This window comes from Hemicordylus capensis, chromosome 6 (assembly GCF_027244095.1).
Source record: "Hemicordylus capensis ecotype Gifberg chromosome 6, rHemCap1.1.pri, whole genome shotgun sequence".
NCBI lineage: Eukaryota > Metazoa > Chordata > Lepidosauria > Squamata > Cordylidae > Hemicordylus > Hemicordylus capensis.
This window is the reverse complement of record NC_069662.1, coordinates 131,546,789-131,564,599: the sequence shown is the minus strand read 5'-3', so window position 1 is coordinate 131,564,599 and position 17,811 is coordinate 131,546,789. Positions and strand designations below refer to the sequence as shown.

Sequence of the window (17,811 nt, the reverse complement as noted above, 5' to 3'; positions counted from 1 at the left end):
AATTACTTTAAAATACTTTTACTATTATTTTGTTAAAACTGTTTTAAAATTTTTATGATTTTAATTGTTTTTATTGAGTTTTATTTATTGTTTAAGTTGTATACACCACCTTGAGATTTAGGTGTTAGGCTGTTTATAAATATAATAAGTAAATAAATAAAATAAAATAATCCTTGATACCCATTTGCATCCTTGCCCGAGATGCAACCACAGCAGGTGTGTCTGTCACTCCATCCTAGTTACACTATTGAAAGCTTTAGCTGACAAATGTATGATGTATCCATTTAAATTAAACCATAGATATGTCATCTTGTAAGCTAGGAAGGACCTGCCTTTATTGCATGATTGTAGCTTTGTGTCATATACACCTGTGATCTGTATACATAAATTAATTCTCAATTAGGTTGCTATCTTATCTAGTATTGATCTAGTACATACCATATTAGCTAGCTTATACTAGCTACGTTTATCAAGACTTCAATATTAGTTCAATAACATAGGCTACCATTTCTGTTCCACAAAACATGACATAGAAGTACCATTAAAATAAATGGGACTTGCTTCCAGATAAATGCACTCGAGCTCAGAATAACATTGGCAATCCACAACAAAATATATTCAGAAGCAAACTGTGCTGGAGAGAGTCAATATCGTGGATTGCCAGGATCATTGCCAAGATTCGGAGAGTGATTTTCTCAGTATCAACACGCACCTCAGGGCCAATCTAGATATGACAGACAATTTTGGCACTGGGTCTCCCAACATGTTTTGCTTTAAAGCAACCTCATGGAGCCCTGATGAAGTCTGGATTTGTGGCATGGGAGAATAATTGTTTTCAGCCTTCTCCCTTAGGCTGATGCACAAAGCTGCCATTAGATTTTTACCTTCCCTTCCAATGAATAGCAGCTTCAAGAGCAGGTTGGATCAGGAAATTAGTATCCTCCCTCCTGTGCAGTGCCCTGATCCAAATTTCTGTTAGCAAAAGAGAGATGTTGGAGGAGCCAGTCATGGTTCCCATGAGATACATCAAATTTGGCCCAAACAAGCCCCCTTAAAGTGAATGGGAATTCTCCCACACTGTCTTCTTAGGGACAAATTACACATTTACTGCATACTTAGTTTTTGCATGTTTCCCTTGTTTTTCCACTAGGGACCATGGCATGCGGGGTGGGGGTGGGAGACTTTAACCCTTCCCCACTGTCACAGTCCCCTCCAGATCAGCCCTTTGCCACTGATATTTGTCTTGAAGGGAGCTCTCATTGATACCAATGGGGACTTGCCTTCCAAAGCAAATATTGGCTGCAAAGGGCTGATCTGAATTAGGAGCACAGTGTGGGGAAAGGGTTAGAGCCCACTTCCCCCTATGTCATGGCCCCAGTCTGGATCTGGGTTAAGGGTGTGTACAAACTGAGGTCAACTTCAGCACCACAGGAGTGGGAGCTTATAGAAAGAGGAGAGCAGATCCTTCCCTGCTCTCTGCTGCCACATGCAGCTTCCTGCTGGGGTGGCAGTCGGCCCAAGTACCAATTATTTGGTACTTACACGGCGCCAGCATGGACATGGTGCCGACATGGTGCATTTGGTACTTTACATGGCGCCAGCATGGACATGGTGTTCACGCATGCATGAGCACTATTTGTGTGGTCAGTATGGTGTTGCTGACCATGGTCATCATGGTGTTGCTGATCATGCAGATGGTGCCAATGCACTGTGCGTGGGTACTTGGCCAAGCACCGCCCCTGCAGGAATCTGCTCTCCTTTCTTAAAGCCCCCACTCCCCACTCCCCTCCCCACGGCACCGAGCCAGTGCTCGAACCTCGGTTCGTGCACGTGCACATCCTTAATCAGGGTCCCCCATGGCTGCCATTGAGAAAAAGACAAGACCCTCAAGTGAGAGTCTTGTTTGGTTGGACCCTTAGACTTGGTTCTTGCCTTGATTTCATGGTGTGAAAGCTACAGCAGCTCATTCCTCTCCATGGTTCTAGGAGAATGTAAGCTCAGTCCATGCAATGGAAGCATGGACTGTGTCTGCTCATCATACAAGCACTAACCCAATGTTCCAGGGGTTAATGCTGGCATGGGAACGTAGCACAGTGTGAGTGTCTCCTGCACGGGCTGGGGCTTCTCATGTTACCGATGTGGCACTCCTGTGGCTCCCACACTGCCCAGAAGAGATAAGAATCAATCCCTGCTTTGAGTGTTCCATGAAAAATGTGAGTGGTGTTGCTGTTAGACTGGTATATAGACTGGTCTGTGCCTGGCAAAGACCTGACCTTGGCCCCCTCTGATACTGGCCTTAGGGACCACAACCTAAACCAGCTGAGACCAACCTAAACCCCAAAAGACCCATCTGTCTTGCTTTATAATCTTTTTTGACACCCTTAGAGCAGATTTCCTCATTTTCAGTTAGGGTTATTAGAAGCTTCATATATAATGAAACTTGGCTCCCTCGTGTGCATATACATAGTTCTCATTTCTTTAGCTGTTAAATGCAATCTTTCAAATAATCCCAGGGTTTCAGCTGATTTGAGTGCATTTCTGCACGGATTCTCTATGAAGTGTAATTTTTGGAATTTCAAGGAAAGCAATTTAAACAGCATTATAAATAGGAACAAAGAAGTCCATAATTCAGCAAACGCCAGATTTAACCTCTAGATCTAATACATACAGTTTTTTATTCTGCAGTCTGGATAATGGCATTAATTTCACTGATTTCATCAGGACATAGTTCTGCATCACTGCTTAAAAAGGGCTATGGACTGGTCTGAAGATGAGTAAAGGTGACAGAGTAGAACATTTACACATGCATGTATGTCCATGAAGCTAGAGTATCACTTTTACTAGATTTTAATCATCTCAGCTAGGACCCCAGTGTTTAGTTGATTACTTGGTTAGATTCATCAGTTAAAAACATTTTGATCAATAAAGGTAAAGTGTGCCGTCAAGTCGATTTCGATTCCTGGCGCTCACAGAGCCCTGTGGCTTTCTTTTGGTAGAATACAGGAGGGGTTTACCATTGCCTCCTTCCACGCAGTATGAGATTATGTTTTTCAGCATCTTCCTATATTGCTGCTGCCCGATATAGTACCAGCGGGGATTCAAACCAGCAACCTTCTGCTTGTTCAAGTCAAGCATTTCCCCACTGCGTCACTTAAGGTGCCCCCAAATGTCACAAGATTTAAAAAACAATATTTTTAATTCAAGTAGTTATTAAAACTGCAGATGGCAAATGCCATAAAAAAGGGATCCCCTACCATACAAGAGAGAAAGGGAAATACAATAATCATATGCTCACTGAGTCTCATGCATACAACATCTAAAAACTATATATATGTGTGTGTGTGTTTTCAACTATTTTTTCTCATATGCAAATTTATGAAGATTTCATTGATTGATTAATGGACCAACAAGGAACTCAGTTCAGTGCTTGTTCACTCAGAAGTAAGTTGCACTGGGTTCAACAGAGCTTATTCCCAAGCACAATTGCAACTTAAAGCATGTAGTTAATTGACAGCCCTAATTGCAACATATTTGAAAATTATCAAATAAAATTTCAGTAATTTTTCTGCCAGTCTGATTCTGATCCTGTCAAATTCTTAGAAAATAGCTCCATTTATAGCCAAAGTGTTCAAGATGCAATGACACACTTGGATGCCCTTAATCCTTTGAACATGGAAAGAAATCAGGAAGTGAACAACAAGGGAGAAATTGATCAGCCTCTATTTCTGGTATACTTATGGTAAAGCATCTAATTCTAGCCATTGTTGAAGACTGGAGATGGAACCAGACAAAATGGTGGGAGCGACAAAACCCAAATAATGTTTTTCTGCTCCCCCACCCTTTTCTTTTCTTTTTAAAAAAATTTGTAATTGGTTATTGTTAGCCTTCCAGGAAGAAGCTAAATCATGCATTGCTGTACTCTACAAATGGAAACAGCAACCATTTCCTCTCCGACACTTAAACAGATTTGGTTTAATGTGCCAGTTATAAAGAAATAGTGTGGAATGAAGAATATGGATGCAAGTGGAATGAACCTCTGAGAATAGATCAGCCTCTATTTCTGGTACTTTTATGGTAAAGCATCTAATTCTAGCAGTTGTTGGAGACTAGAGACGGAACCAGACAAAGTGGTGGGAGCGAAACACCCAAATAATGTTTTTTCTGCTCCCCCCTTTTATCCCCCCCCTTTTTTTTTGAAATTTGTAATTGTTTATTGTTAGCCTTCCAGGAAGAAGCTAAATCAGGCATTGCTGTACTTTGCAAATGGAAACAGCAACCATTCCCTCTCCGACACTTAAACAGATTTGGTTTAATGTGCCAGTTATAAAAAAAAAATAGTGTGGAATGAAGAATATGGATGCAAATAGAATGAACCTCTGTTGTAAGTTATTCAACTGCACAGGAGGTTGGCGCCACTTTCCAGATAATGGCAAATGCCTAAAAAATTGAGCCCCAAGAGCCTTATCCCAGTCCAAGCAAAGGACAGGTGGCAGGATGCGATTAAGGGTGATAAAATTCCTCTGGAATGCAGTTGCTAATATTAATTTTCCAGGAGCTGGTGGTGGTCCAAATGACAGTTGGGAAAGAGGAGGATGCACTCATCTGAGCAAGAGAAGTCATAATCTTCATAAAATACCTTTTACATGATGATTCTTGAGAGCTGGTACTGTCCATTACTGTTGCTAAGACTCCGACTTAAGTCCTAGTCATCTCATATTTAGTCCACTGGCATTCTACGGTCTCAGACTTCTCATGGCCACACAGCAGCGGCATAGTACTGGCCTCCATGCATGCCCAGGAGCACAGCCTGTGGCCCACAGCCCACATTGCTGGGGTGGGGAGTGCTAGAGTTCAGAGGAGCTGCCACCAGTGCCACCAGTAAGGTGCCCTCTCGTCGCCACCGCTACCCCAGGTGCCTTAGAAGCCTTTTAAAGGCAGGATTCGCCTTTGCTTGTAAAGGGAAATCCTTACCAGATTCCCATTTACAAGCATAGGTCCTTGAAATGTTGAACTGGTCCATAGTGGACCGGGCCCAGCTCAGTTTGAACTCGGACTGGCCACCTTTTTTGAGGCCAGTCCAGTCCGAATTTGAACCGGTTGGATTGAGTTGGTTCAAACTGGACCCAGTTCGATTCAAACAAGTTCTGCACACCCCTACTCCATGGAAGGTCCTTCAAGACACTCCTGTTGGGCATGAGAGCCAGTGTGGTGTAGTGGTTAGAGTGCTGGACCAGGGAGACCTGAGTTCAAATCCCCATTCAGCCATAATACTAGCTGGGTGACTCTGGGCCAGTCACTTTTCTCTCAGCCTGACCTACTTCACAGGGTTGTTGTGAGGAGAAACCTAAGTATGTAAAAATAATAATAAATAATGAAGGAGTAAGAGGCAGAAGGAGCCCTGCTGAAGCTGCTTCACCTTCCGCAGCATAGAGTAAGCAGGCTAGTGCATCCTTTTTGTTATATTAGGCAAAAGTCTAGTTTATTATGAGGCCATTTAAATAGGTATCATATTGTAAGGAATTTGCAGTCATGAATGCTAACGGGCCTACTCTCTTGTTAAGCGGATCCAGGCTAATAGTTCAGGAGGCCAGTTTGTTTTTCCTGAGGTGACCTAATGGTTGAAAGATCACCCTGAAAGGGAAAACCACCAGAGTCTTGAAAGATGGCATGTATTCTCCACCGAATGAGAATATGCTCATGTGAGAATGTAAAGTGACTCATTCTTCCCTCCAGCACAGCCGAGGTATATGTTTGTGATTAGTGAAAAGAATCTGCCATTTCAAATAAGTAGCTTCAGTATGAGCTTGTTACTATTCACACATTATGTTCAATGTGCATAAATTGTCTCCTTTGCTAAGCAGGGTCTGTCCTGGTTTACATTTGAATGAGAGACAACATCTGTGAGCACTGTAAGATATTCCCCTGAGGGGATGGAGCTGCTCTGGGAAGAGCATCTGAAGTTCCAAGTTCCTTCCCTGGCATCTCCAAGATAGGGCTGAGAGAGATTCCTGCCTGAAACCTTGGAGAAGCCGCTGCCAGTCAGTGTAGACAATACTGAGCTAGATGGACCAATGGTCTGACTCGGTATAAGGCAGCTATGTTCCTATGTTCCTATGACTCCCGGTACTGTACAACAGATATACACGATCGGTGAGAAGAGCTGGTGGGCTATCTGCGGGGAAGGAGGGTCTTACTTACCTTCTCTGCAGAGGATCATCTGTCAGTCTGTGGGCGGGTGGATCACCCACCCAGACGAATGGCAGCTCTCTTGCCACTCCCGCTGCCGCTCCCAAGGTTGGGGTGCCGGAATGCCCTGCTGCACTTTGCTCCGCCCCCAGAGTCCCCGATAACACACCTTGTGAGTGTGTGGTACATTACTGGGATCCCCCTGAGTTGCCACCGCGGCTGCAAGCAGCTACAGCAGACACACGATCAAGGAAATGAGGCTAAGAGAGCATTCGCTCCCTTAACCTCATTTAACATGGAAGCTACTTTGGCGGGTTTGCTGCCGTGTGGCCACCAGGATCGATCCCAATCCTGGTGGTTCACACGAGTGTGCAAAACCAGGCTGGGCTCCCTTAGCCCGGTTTTGCACACTTGTGTGAATAGCCTCGATGTCTGAATAGGGGTTGGGATGTCTGATAAAGAGAAACACAAAGTTTGGGAAGGCTGGAATGGAGGAGCTGGCCTGAAGCACTTTAAGTTGTAGGGCATTCAATTCCATCTGATGCTTAGCTTGCACATTTGTAAATGCACCGACATTGCAAAGATACCATAACTGGGGAAATGACTTAATTAGCAAGCCAGAGGTTGCTGGTTCAAATCCCCGCTGGTATGTTTCCCAGACGAGGGGAAACACCTGTATCGGGCAGGAGTGATATAGGAAGATGCTGAAAGACATCAGCTCACTGCACGGGAGGAGGGAATGGTAAACCCCTCTGGTATTCTACCAAAGACAACCACAGGGCTCTTTGGTCGCCAGGAGTTGACACTGACTTGACAGCACACTTTACTTTACTTTGCTTTGCTTTGCTTTGCTTTACCATAGCCCTCCAGTGATCTTTTCTACAAAGGGAGCCAGAATCCGAGTCGCTCTGCACTCCTTAGTACAAACCTCTGCTCAGGAAAGCAGAGTGTGTATAACAATGTATAGATGATGATGATGATGATGATGATGATGATGATGATGATGATGATGATAGGGTGTTTCTAAACCTCTGGGAAAGAAGGGCAATGCAATAGTTTTCTTATATGCTTGGCTTTTCCATTTCCCCTCCCTTTCCCCAAGCCCTCCCCCCATTGTTTTGGCTGCTCCAACCTGGCAGTCAGAAAGGCCAGGCATTTCCTTTGCAAGCCTGTTTCCTCTGGAACTCTCAGGATGGCTGCCTTTTCCATTGTAGAGAAAGTCGAAGCACACATCCTGTCTCTCATGGCTTTCCTCCCCCCCACCCCGGCGCCCCTGCATCCCGCTATGCCACTCCACACACTCTGGTCATGCACGTTGGAGGCTATCTCTAGAGCCTTTGCCTACAGGTGTGTTAATCTCAGATTAAATACTCTGGGATTTCAGTGGATTTATCCGTGATACTCCCCAATCCCTCCTCTCTGAGCATCCAAGATTGTCTGTAGTAAGAGCTGGTGTCTTAGGGAGGTTTCAGAAGCTTTGGAATGGGTGTAGAGACAGAGGAGTGCATGTGTAATGAATGCCTAGTTCTCCTTTGAAGCAGTGAAAAGGGAGAGAGGTCAAACTGTGCGGTTTAATCAGATTAGGACGGATTGTGCTGATGAATTAAAATCTTCTAAGTAGTTACTAGGAGCTGAGAGAGCCTGGCAAGAGAGTTGGCAGGAGAGGAAGCTGCCACTACAGAGAGACCGGACACATTCAAACAGAAACAAGTAAGGATTTTCTTGGCAGAAAAAGAAGCTGGGGTTCTTGTATTCAGCTGCATCCTCCAACCTGTTTTAATCTCTCTCTGTCTCTGTGTCTCGGCTGTAAACCAGCCATGCCAGCCATCAACATAGAAGATCTGAGTGAAAAGGATAAACTGAAAATGGAAGTGGAACAGCTCCGGAAAGAAGTGAAGTTGGAAAGGCAACCGGTGAGTGAGTGCTTTGTGCTTTCTCCCCAGAAAGAACTTTTGAAAGTTAACAACTCCCATCTCAGAGCAAAGCCCTGTCGTGTTTTCTGGATGAGGCAGGCGCATGTTTGCAGCATGTGAGCTGGGGTCAGGGTCAACAAAGCTGTCAGGCAAGTTGCCTGGTTCCAGGACGGGAGAGAGGAGGCTCAGTTAAAAGTAAAACCGTGTTATGAGCCAAGCACTCCTTCTGGGAGAGCTGCAGGGAAAACGTGAACTTCAGAGAAAACTTTTATCTCTTTGGATAAATGAAGCACAGAGGGGTAAAATCTGGAATTGTATTCCATTGTGGAAAAGGGATCCACAATGCAGGATCACCCGCAAAAGCTAGTGGGAAATGTACAGAAGGCAGGAATCGGAGAAGGGAAGATAAGCTTTACTTGCCCAGCTTGGTGGGGGGGAAACAGAAGTAAACTAACTTACTGTATTTTCGGGAACTGAGTTATTTTCCTTCCTTTTGTTGACTTTCTGATGGTTGCATAGGACACCTTTTTCTGATAAATGATTTCATTTCAAATGAAGCAGTATAGGAGAAAGGAGTCCCCCCCCCCCACACACAGTCTTTTTTGCTTTGGGAATAATGTAAGGTCTTATCTCAACTCCAATATCTCGCCTAGCCTAGAAGTGCTCCCCTCTTATTACCACCTCACTCACCCTCTTCCCAGAGTCCTCTTCCCATTTCTACCCAATATCTGCATCTTGGTGTGCATGGAGCCAAACATTTGCCACCCCAGGCAGGGTGAGGCAGATCATGGAACAAGACTGTAGTTTAGCAAATTCTACTTAATACATTGAGTGCAGCATTTTTAAAAAAACACACAACACACACACACCCCAACACATGCTCTAATCTATGGCTGCTGCAGGTGAAATTTCTTCGAAAGCATTTCCATGTTGCAAAGTGCATTACAGTAGTCCAGTCTGGATGTTACTAAAGCATGGATAACTGTAGCTAGGTCTGCTTTTTCCAGGAAAGGGCGAAGTTGCGGGGGGGGAGGAACAGCAGGAGAGAGGGCATGCCCTCAACTCCTGCCTGTGGCTTCCAGCGGCATCTGGTGGGCCACTGTGTGAAACAGGATGCTGGACTAGATGGGCCTTGGACCTGATCCAGCAGGGCTGTTCTTATGTTCATAGTTATTGAATCAGCCTAAACTGGAAAACAGTACTCATGCCCACCTGGACATTCAGGAGCGACCCTTGATCTAAGGCAGGGGTTCCCAGCCGTGTTGGGTTACAGCTCTCATCATTCCCAGCAAGCATGACAAAGCCCATTGATCTAGGGTTAAACACTTCCCCCTCAGTGTTCTCTCTAATTTTTTTCACCTGGGTGCAGAATGAGTTTTGTTCTGGGCAGCAGTATCAATAGCATGTGTGCCTGTGCATTGAGAGAGGGGCCTTCCTGAGTCAACCTGAGCAGGATCTAATATTAACTGAGCAGAGGTTTAAAAAAAACCTTGTGTGTGCATGCACATGCGCATGCCTAGAGGGAACACTGCTCCCCATGCTTTTAGCCTGATTCTTCAGGGAGAGTACAACCATTCAAAATGGGCTTTCCACCTAAACCTGTATCTGCTGGGTACTCCTGTCTATCCTCAGTTGGCTCACATCTGGTCCACCATTGATTTAGAGCAGGAGTGGGCAAACTTGACCCTCCAGCTGTTGTTGAACTACAACTCCACAATAATTGTGGCTGGGGATGTTGGGAACTGTTGTAGTTCAGCAACAGTTGGACATTCAAATTTGCCGACCTCTGATTTAGGGTATGATCCAAACTCAGAAGTAAGTCCCACAGCGTTCAATGGGACCTACTGTTTTGGATTAAAGCAGGCATCTCCAAACTGCGGCCCTCCAGATGTTAGTGAACTACAACTTCCAGCATACCCAGCCACAAAAAATTGTGTCTAAGGATGCTGGGAGTTGTCATTCAGCAACATCTGGAGGGCCGCAGTTTGGGGATGCCTGGATTAAAGCCTTAGTTTAGTGCAGGCCTGCTCAATTTAGGCCCTCCCCCAGGTGATTTTGGACTACAACTCCCATAATCCCCATCCACAGTGGCCAATAGCCAGGGATTATGGGAATTGTAAGCCAAAATCTACAGGAGGGCTGAAACTGGGCAGCCCTGGTTTAGTGTTATATGTTTATGAGCAGGAGAGCAATCTGGACTATTTGGATTTTCTGCCTCAGGCACAAAATGTCTTTGGTTGTCTTTTTGCCTCACCCCACCCCCCACAAACCACAATTTGGGAACCACTGAGTAAAGGAAAGCTGCAGAGTTGATGACACAGCCTAAAGAAAAATGAAAACAGTAATTACAAGGAAAAGGGAGAAGCGTGAAAGGGCTAATTATGGGGTATCAGAACAGCAGGCTAAATTTGGGACATTTTATTGCTGTAGGACAAGACCACAAGGAGCCGAGGTATGGTACAGCTTGCAAGGAATAAATGAAATAAATAAATAAAATTAAGAAGGAAAAATGCAAATTAAACACTATTCAGAATTTTGATGGGTGTGATTAAAATGTTCCCGTATGGGTAAACAATATGCTGCACTCTCTAGATTTCTGGATTGTTTTCAGAAAGCTGGACAGATGTGTGTTTCCTGTTTCCTGACAGTCCTTGTACTGCAGATAAGTGTACACCCTCCAGAGAATTAAAAAAAACCCCACCACATTACAATTTCATTTGTTTAAAAATGACCAATAAATATAACAAATAAAATTCAAATAACCATGCAATAGCACTGTGGCTAGCAGGAATGTATTGTTACTTGTCAATAATCTCAAACACTGTTTATTTATTTTATTTGTACACCAACCCAAACTTAAACCTCTGGCAGTTTACAACATAAAACAAAAATTAAAACATTAAAATCATTTCAAACCACAATTCTAGTTAAAAAGCTTTGAAGAAGAAAGGAGTATTTAAAGACTTTTTGAAAACGGTCAGAGATGGGAAGGCTCTTATTTCAGTAGGAAGCGCATTCCAGGGTCTTGGGGCGCCAACAGAAAGGCCCATCCCCATATGAGCTGGTGGCAACTGCAGACGGACTTCTCTGGATGATCTCAATAGGTGATGGGGCTTATTGTGAAGAAGACCTTGAGGAGATTCTCACGATCAGCAAAATGTGGGCTCAGGGAGCCTATTGCTGATTGTCTACTGCCATGGGAGCCGCGCAGCTCCTGGCAGCAAACTTTCCTAATTCCCCCTCCCCTTAGCCGAGGTTAACGGAGCGAGCGTTCCGCTAACCCCATCTTTTTGATCGTTTATTGCCGTGGCATGGCTCTGGCTGTGGAAACACACGAGGAAACCCCTGGTGGGAGGATGAAACAAGCCTCCAGGCCCTGGGGGTCTCTCCAGGATGCCCCGCGCACTCACACAGGGCATCCTGGAATTTCTGGGGGCCACGCGGCCCCCGATCTCCGCAGCCCCCCCACCAGCTCCATGATGGAGCCGGCAGTCATGTGGGTGGCTGATCCGGCCGCACTGGGCTGTCTGGGGATCAACTGAGGGATTGCGGGCTAAGCCCGCTCTCCCTGCAAACGCTCTGAAGGCGGGTCTCACCGATAGTGAGACCTGCCTATTTATCTGGCTTCTGCCTGTATACCCTTTGCAGGAAATAACTGCTTAAAATGCTGAACGTAACAGGAAAATGTCTCAGAGTCTTCTACAAAAGTCAGGTCTGGGCCTCCAAATAGGGGATCCATCCATTTTTCAGTCCAGTTGTAACAGTCACATGCAAAACACACGCAAGGTTCTATTAGACTTTGTCACCATTTGTAAACAGCTCATTAATTCTTCTACTCTTCACAAATGACCTACTACTACTACTACTACTTAGATGTAGGAGACAATGAAAGTAACAACTAAAGACATACATACTTATGTTATGTTAAAGTAACATAATGTAATGTTATTAAAGTTAAAGTAACAACTAAAGACATACATACATACTTAAGACATCAAGAGCTTCAGGAACCCAACAGCCATCTTGAAGTTTCTCACAGACTATGCTACCAGGAGTTTTTTCTTCCTACAGTGGTAGAAGCCCCACTGGTGGTAGAAGCCCCTCCTACAACTATTTACCTTTTAATTTCCCACAGTTCTCTTTATACACTTCACTACACTTACCAGCATGTGTACTACTGTTCTGAGGTCGTTTATAGTTGGCGTATCAGGCAAAACTGATAGAATATCTAATCCAAAGCTGTGTCATCTGAACAATCGTATACCACATAGCATATTCATTAGTATTTTCATTATACCCCCTGTAGAGGTGGATAGGGGAGATAGAGCCTTTTTGGTCATGGAGTCACAGTCACTGAATACCCACCTGTCCCCAACACTGCTTGCTTTTCATTGCATGGATAAGAACACCACCCATCAGGCTTTTAATGGTGCATGATTACCTTTGCCTCTGCTATAGCCTTGTGGTTTACTGATTGCTGTATTATTATTTCTAGAATTTGCTTTATTTGTAAAAATTTCTATGCTTCTTTTAATTACTAGTTTTTAGTCATCTTGGATTTTTCCTAAAGAAACAAGGAGCATTCTTTGTAAGATAATAATAAGAATTCCTGCAATAAAAACATTACTTGAGAAAAGTGTGTGGATTTAGCACAACAAATAGGAAACAAAATGCTAATGTAGAAAGCTTCTATTATTAAAATGGTTCTGCTATTCTCACACAGTGAGAATAGCAATTTAATAGCAATAGGAATTTAAGCACAGTGTTTGATAACCATCAAAGCATGTATTGATACACAGGAATATGTGTGTGTTTTGTTTCTGGTGTGTTCATGAGCCGGGGAAGTAAAAACAATATTTGTACAGCTAATTTATATGATCCGACATTGTGATTTTGCCTTCTCTTGGCAGTGGTGAATGCTATCCCTATATATAAATCAGATGACTGTGTTTCCCCCCCACCCCTTAGGTCTCTAAATGTTCTGAAGAAATTAAAAATTACATTGAAGAAAGATCTGGAGAAGACCCTCTGGTGAAAGGCATCCCCGAAGACAGGAATCCTTTTAAAGACAAAGGAGGGTGTGTTATTGCTTAAAAGAACATGATTAGGCAATACTGGAATAAAGAGTATCTGAATTACTAGTCTGTCTTCAGTTCCAAGAGTCCTTATTGAACAAATCCATATACATTGATTTTATTTTTTTTACAAAAGTGAAATGTCTGTTTATAATTTCATTCCCTGAGGCAGATTCTTGCTTAATTTATCACTGAATATATTTCTAGAAGTTGTTTCTGACCACTTTCATTTTCTGTACATGATAGTTTGAATTAATATATTTGTATAACCAACTACAGTGTCATTTTGGTTAAGAAAATTCAAGCTGCATGGTAAATGCTTTCCTCTTTTGCAGAATATGGAACCTCAACAACACTTTGTCATTATGCGTCATATTAAAATAGGTTTTCGTTCCAAAATGGTAAAGCATGGACAATTTCATCATTTTGTTTGCTTTCAAGCCACTTAAAGGTCAAGTGTGCCATCGAGTCAGTGTCGACTCCTGGTGACCACAGACCCCTGTGGTTGTCTTTGGTAGAATGCAGGAGGGGTTTACCATTGCCTCCTCCCACACAGTATGAGATGATGCCTTTCAGCATCTTCCTATATCTCTGCTGCCCAATATAGGTGTTTCCCATAGTCTGGGAAACAAACCAGTGGGGATCTGAACTGGCAACCTCTGGCTTGCTAGTCAAGTCATTTCCCTGCTGTGCCATTAGGTGGCTCTTCAAGCCACTTACTTCAAGTTAATCCTGGTTGGCACCAATGGAATAATTAATGGAGGAGTGTAGACTAGGGCTGTGATCCCAAGCACAAATAATTAGAAGTAATGAAATCAGTGAAACTGACTTACAGGCACAATACATAGGTAAATACATTTAGGTTCCAAGTGCCAATTATTAATCGAATTGCACTGAAAATTAATAAACATGCTGTTAAAACCACATATTCATCATCCTCGTTATTATTATGGGTGAAAAATACCAATATACTTATCATTTATTAAGCATTTTATTCATTGTTATCTCCACATACAGCAAATTAAAACAACAAAAAGCCCTTGTCTCAAGGCTTGCAAGGAGTGGGTTCAAACTTAATGTGGAGCCCAAGGTTCTCATGACCTCCCTCGGCACCAGGAGTGTGTGCTCCCTGCTCCCATCCAGAGGCGTATCTAGGGAAAATAGCGCCTAGGGCAAGCACTGAAATTGCGCCCCCTGTCCAAACATCTGACACCCATCTTTCAGATAACTTTACCATAATATCAGCTGAAAAATACAAGTCTGAAGGTCACATACAAGTCACATATCTGAATAAGTGTACAGTGACTTATATTATATTAATTTTTAAAAATTTTTTTTACCTGTAACCCCTTCGGGGGGCTTCCTAAAGGAAGTGGGGGGGCTGCAAAGGTTCCCCCTCCACCCACTGGCCTCTAGGGACTCACAGGGACCATTTGAGCATGTGCAGGTGGCCATTTTAAAAAATAAATTCTTTTGGGGGGAAAGGCCGCTGAAAACAAAATGGCCACTGTGCATGCTCAAATGGACTCTGCGAGGCCTGGCATGGCCTAGGGCCTCACAGAGGCCATTTGAGCATGCATGGTGGCCATTTTGTTTTTGGCAGCCATTTAAAAAAATTATTTTAAAAAATGGTGCCCAACTTCAAGTGGTGCCCGGGGCACATGCCCTGACTGCCCTACCCTAGATACACCCCTGCTCCCATCCCCACATGGATACTTTCTTTGTAGGTTAAGATGTGCCAAGATGGGTCATGACATCCAAACCCACCAGCCTTGGCATATCCTAACCTATTTGCTTCAGGGAATCTGAGATCTGAAACTAACGTCACCGAGATTCGGATTTCAGGTTCCCTGACACAAATCGGTTAGGATATGCCAAGATTGGTCACGATGTCTGAACCCACCAATCTTGGCATATCCAACAGTAGACCCTCGGGTGGGAATGGAGGGGGCACACTCGCCGGACTGAAGGAGCTCACACACACCTTGGGTTGCACATCGTGTGAACCCACCATGAGCAAAAGGGGAGGGGGCAGAATGGCAGATTAGAATATGTTAGCACCAACACTGTGCATGCAGTTTACAAAGAACATGTCATGTGCTAATCTGCAGTCTGAAATCTGATACAAAGGAAACAATAAAGGACAGTGTGGGAGACAGAAGCAGGTGTAAACAAAGGAAGAATATGTCTTTTAGTTACCTGTACTTAGCGGGGAAGCAACCTGCCTAAAGAGCAGGAGGCTGTTGGTTCAAATCCCCGCTGGTGTGTTTCCCAGAATATGGGAAACTCCTACATCAATAGGCAGTTTCCCATAGCAGCAGCAATACAGCAGCAGCAATACAGGAAGGTGCTGAAAGGCATCATCACATACTGCTTGGGAGATGGCAATGGTAAACCCCTGCTGTCAGGGGCATAGCAGGGGGAAAGGGGGCCTGCGTTCACCCCTCTTTCTGGCAGTCCCTCAGAGTGAGGGGAATCATGAAGAAAATAAGGAGGGGTAGAGCTGAGGAGCCCTCAGGAGCTGGGGGGCATGTTCTTTGAACCCTATTGCTCAATTATAGCTGCACCCCTGGTTGAGTTAGTACCGTATTTTATGGACTATAAGACTCACTTTTTTCCTCGAAAAATATCCGCCAAAATTCAGGAGCGTCTTATATGTTTTAACAGTTTAATATGTTAAAACTCTGAAAAACTGGATTAAAATTAAGGTGCGTCTTATAGTCCGTAGCGCCTTATAGTCCGTAAAATACGGTATTTATGATTTGAAAAAGAAGCATGAAGTGATTCATAGTCCAGCCTCCTCCTCCTCCAGGTCTTCATCCAGTAAATTGTGTTCCTGTTCTGAATTTAATGTCTTGCTCAGAAAACTCCTTCTTCATTTCTCATTTTAAATATATTTGCATTATGGCTGTCTTGCGGTTTTAAGGCTGCGGTCTGATGCACACTCACTGGAGTAAATTCCATTCAGCTTTGCAGGACTCAGTTGAGTTTACCCAGGAAATGTGCACAGTTTGGGGCTACAGGTCTATTGCTCTTGCTGATTGATGAGAAGGAAGAGTAGTAACAGTGTACACATGCTCTTTGCCCCCTTTTTTAATCCTACAGGGCTTTAATCCTACAGAGCCCCTGGTGGTGCAGTGGTAAAACTGCCGCCCTGTAACCAGAAGGTTACAAGTTTGATCCTGACCAGGGGCTCAAGGTTGACTCAGCCTTCCATCCTTCCGAGGTCGGTAAAATGAGTACTCAGAATGTTGGGGGCAATATGCTAAATCATTGTAAACCGCTTAGAGAGCTCTGGCTATAAAGTGGTATATAAATGTAAGTGCTATTGCTATTGTACAGGTGGTTATTGAGGGTTAGACTATGGGCTCGTTTATTTACTAAGCCTTTATACCATGCCATTCTCTTTATAGATTCAAGGTGGGTTACAGCAATGTTGAAAACAATAAAAATGTGTTCACAAAATAATAATAATATACTATTAATAATTAATAATACATTTTTAAAAGGGTGCAGACTGAGGGAATGCTTGAAGACCAACTCCTCACATAAAATTTGTGGAAGGGGAAAGCAAAGACACTTTTATGGGAGATATGGGTCATTAGATTTGGTGGGGAGGGGTTTCTGTAAAATGAGAGGACAACTCACCAGTGCTTGGACTGATGGGGTCGGTGAGGGGAATCTGCACTCTTGTTCAAAAGGATGTTTTTAAAAGTGTGATAAGACCAAAGAGCAAAAGATCTCAGAGACAGAGTAAAACCACACCAGCGAGTCATAAGATATGTGAAAAGGCTTGCCAGAATAACCAAGTTTTTACAAGCCATAAGAACATTAAATCTCCCCAAGGAGGGAATTCAGTGTTATGTGTGCCTCTGATCTGTTTAGGCTCACCACACTCAATAGCAGCTGCAGGGCGTAAGGGTGATCTGGATCCAGACCATGGTGTGGGAGGAGGGTTTCAGTCCTTTGACCCTGCAGTAGTCTCTCTCTCTCTCATGGGCTGCTATTTGTCCCAGAAGGAACATTCTACCATGATGTGCTTTAAGAGTGTAATCCCATGCACACGTGTGGTCAAACTCGCTGTTAAGCATGTAATTGAGGGCCGTGTGCTTTTTATTCAGTAAACAGCAGCCAGATCAGGCCACCGTGCAGATTGCAACTGTACACAAGGGAGGAGAGTTACCCTGCTACAACAGATATTTATATACTGCTTTTCAACAAAAGTTCCCAAAGCGGTTTATATAGATATAAACAAACAAAAAATGGCTCTGTGATGAAATGGGGGTGACTCTATGCTTTCCTGGGATGTACCCTCAGGAGAGGAATTGCTCTGATCCCAAATCTCGGAGCATGCTGCTCCTTCAAGGTAGGCTGCCACCAGTTGAAGACGGATCTAAAGCCACTGACCAGCCTTAGACACGGCTTCAACAACCTAGAACTGTCTGGCTTGGGACTTACAGGCACTGTACAGCCAGAGTCCACACAACCCAGTTCTAGAAAACAATATTTTATTTTGAAAACAACTCAACAGTAGGAAATGACTTTATGAGGCACACGGGGAAGAGTTTTGCAAGTAACCCTCCAGAACCTGTTAAATCAGACTGAAGCCACTTCTAAGTATCTGAACTTTGTTGAGA

General features: G+C 43.8%; 1 protein-coding gene across 2 annotated transcripts; it reads left to right on the top strand.

The window, feature by feature from the left end:
* The first annotated feature begins 7,400 nt into the window (after positions 1 to 7,400).
* Positions 7,401 to 13,580, top strand: LOC128328978 (guanine nucleotide-binding protein G(I)/G(S)/G(O) subunit gamma-11). 2 transcript variants are annotated; one of them, XM_053259297.1, is made up of 4 exons: positions 7,401 to 7,533; positions 7,808 to 7,896; positions 8,002 to 8,099; positions 13,068 to 13,580. In XM_053259297.1, exons 3-4 carry the CDS (start codon positions 8,004 to 8,006, stop codon positions 13,191 to 13,193), a joined length of 222 nt encoding a protein of 73 aa, XP_053115272.1. In that variant the 5' UTR covers positions 7,401 to 7,533; positions 7,808 to 7,896; positions 8,002 to 8,003; the 3' UTR covers positions 13,194 to 13,580. The 2 variants fall into 2 exon arrangements, with proteins under 2 accessions (XP_053115272.1, XP_053115271.1); XM_053259296.1 differs by having other exon boundaries at positions 7,461 to 7,896.
* The last annotated feature ends 4,231 nt before the right edge of the window (positions 13,581 to 17,811 follow it).

Coding starts and splice junctions, on each gene's coding strand:
- LOC128328978 (XM_053259297.1), top strand. CDS start 8,004: ATGCCAGCCATCAACATAGAAGATCTGAGTGAAAAGGATAAACTGAAA. Junction 8,100..13,067: donor TGAAGTTGGAAAGGCAACCG/GTGAGTGAGTGC, acceptor CCCACCCCTTAG/GTCTCTAAATGTTCTGAAGA.